Source organism: Eutrigla gurnardus, assembly GCF_963514095.1.
Source record: "Eutrigla gurnardus genome assembly, chromosome: 12".
Classification (NCBI taxonomy): Eukaryota; Metazoa; Chordata; class Actinopteri; order Perciformes; family Triglidae; genus Eutrigla; species Eutrigla gurnardus.
The window spans coordinates 12,753,593-12,755,109 of record NC_139926.1 but is presented as its reverse complement, the minus strand read 5'-3'; the positions used below and the strand labels follow the sequence as shown (position 1 = coordinate 12,755,109).

General features: G+C 34.0%; 1 protein-coding gene across 1 annotated transcript; it reads left to right on the top strand.

Moving 5' to 3' along the window:
- Window positions 1-333: 333 nt before the first annotated feature.
- Window positions 334-1,255, top strand: LOC311021829 (olfactory receptor 6N2-like; the record flags this gene model as incomplete). The annotated part of the gene is made up of 1 exon (XM_084022668.1): window positions 334-1,255. One exon carries the CDS (start codon window positions 334-336, stop codon window positions 1,249-1,251), a length of 918 nt encoding a protein of 305 aa, XP_083878794.1. The 3' UTR covers window positions 1,252-1,255.
- Between the last annotated feature and the right edge of the window lie 262 nt (window positions 1,256-1,517).

The window sequence follows — 1,517 nt, the reverse complement described above, 5'->3', positions numbered from 1 at the left end:
GCACCCATGCAAACAAAGTTTAACACCTATGGGCTCAGTCCTCCAGAGTTCCTAGAAGTTGTTCACATGATAACAACTCTTGGAAAAGTTAATGAGATCCATGGAGGTTAAAGAAATGTCATAAAACATTTAGACTGAGTCAAACAGTTCACTTTCTGTTCGTAGAAGACGAACACCTACATCAAGTGCAATTTAAGGTCAGGTATCTGTAAATGAATGAGATGATGCTCTATGTTAATGCAATCTTCATAGAGAGACCTCTGTTCTAAGCTTAATAGGTGATGCTTTTTATACAATCTGCTTATCTTTTTTATTAATGGTTTAATTTGTGCCATGGGTGTTGATCTGAATGTAACATATATAACTCTGGTTGGGTATGCGGAAATGGGCAAATACAGGTATTTTTATTTTTTTATTATGTTAACAGTATACATTATAGCAATCTGCTTTAATGTCATCATTGTATGTCTCATTTGCATACACAAGAACCTCCATGAGCCTATGTACATTTTTATTGCAGCATTGCTGATGAACGCTATTGTTTATAACACTTTTATGTACCCAAATTTGATGATTAACTTTTTATCTGAAAAACAAATCATATCATATTCAGCCTGTCTCTTTCAGTTATTTGTATATTACACTTTGAGTGCTGCAGATTTCTTGCTGTTGTCAGCCATGGCCTATGACAGATATGTCTCCATATGTAAACCTTTGCAATATCCAACTATCATGACAAAAACCACAGTGAGTATTATGCTGGTTTTAGCTTGGCTTGTTCCTGCTTGTGAGTTAGCAGTCCCAGTATTACTGAGTGCTGATGTGAAACTTTGTCATTTATCTTTGAATGCAATTTTTTGTAACAATGCTGTTTACAGTCTCCAGTGTGTGACTTCAAGAGCACGGGCTATATTTGATATATTTGCTCTAGTAAGCATGGCACTGTGCCCTCTGCTCTTCATATGTTTCACATATACCAGAATACTTCTAATATCATATAGAAGTTGTAAACAAGTCAGAAACAAAGCTTCACAGACCTGCTTACCACACCTAATGGTTTTAATCATCTTTTCCTGTTTGTGTGCATATGATACCATAATAATTCAACTCGATTCACTCGAGTTTCATTTAATAATGACTTTACAAGCATTTTTGTATTACCCTCTCTTGAATCCAATTATATACGGATTAAAAATGAAAGAAATCTCGAAACACCTGAAGAGGTTGTTGTGTCGAGCCAAAGTGATCTAATGTATTAAAATTGTTGTTACAGTAATAATGATGTTAGTCATGCTAATCCACAGTCATTCCATGTGTAATATTAATGCAGAGATGTGCATTTTTGGATCTTAAGAAGGTATTCAAAGTGAGGATTTGTTTCTATGCTGTAAAAATAATCTTTATCATGGAAGAAGGAAATAGAATCTTCAGTTTAAACAATGTAATGACTGTTCCAATATACTGCAGCTATTAAAATATATAAAGATATGTTTATGTTCATGTCATCTTAGTTAGGC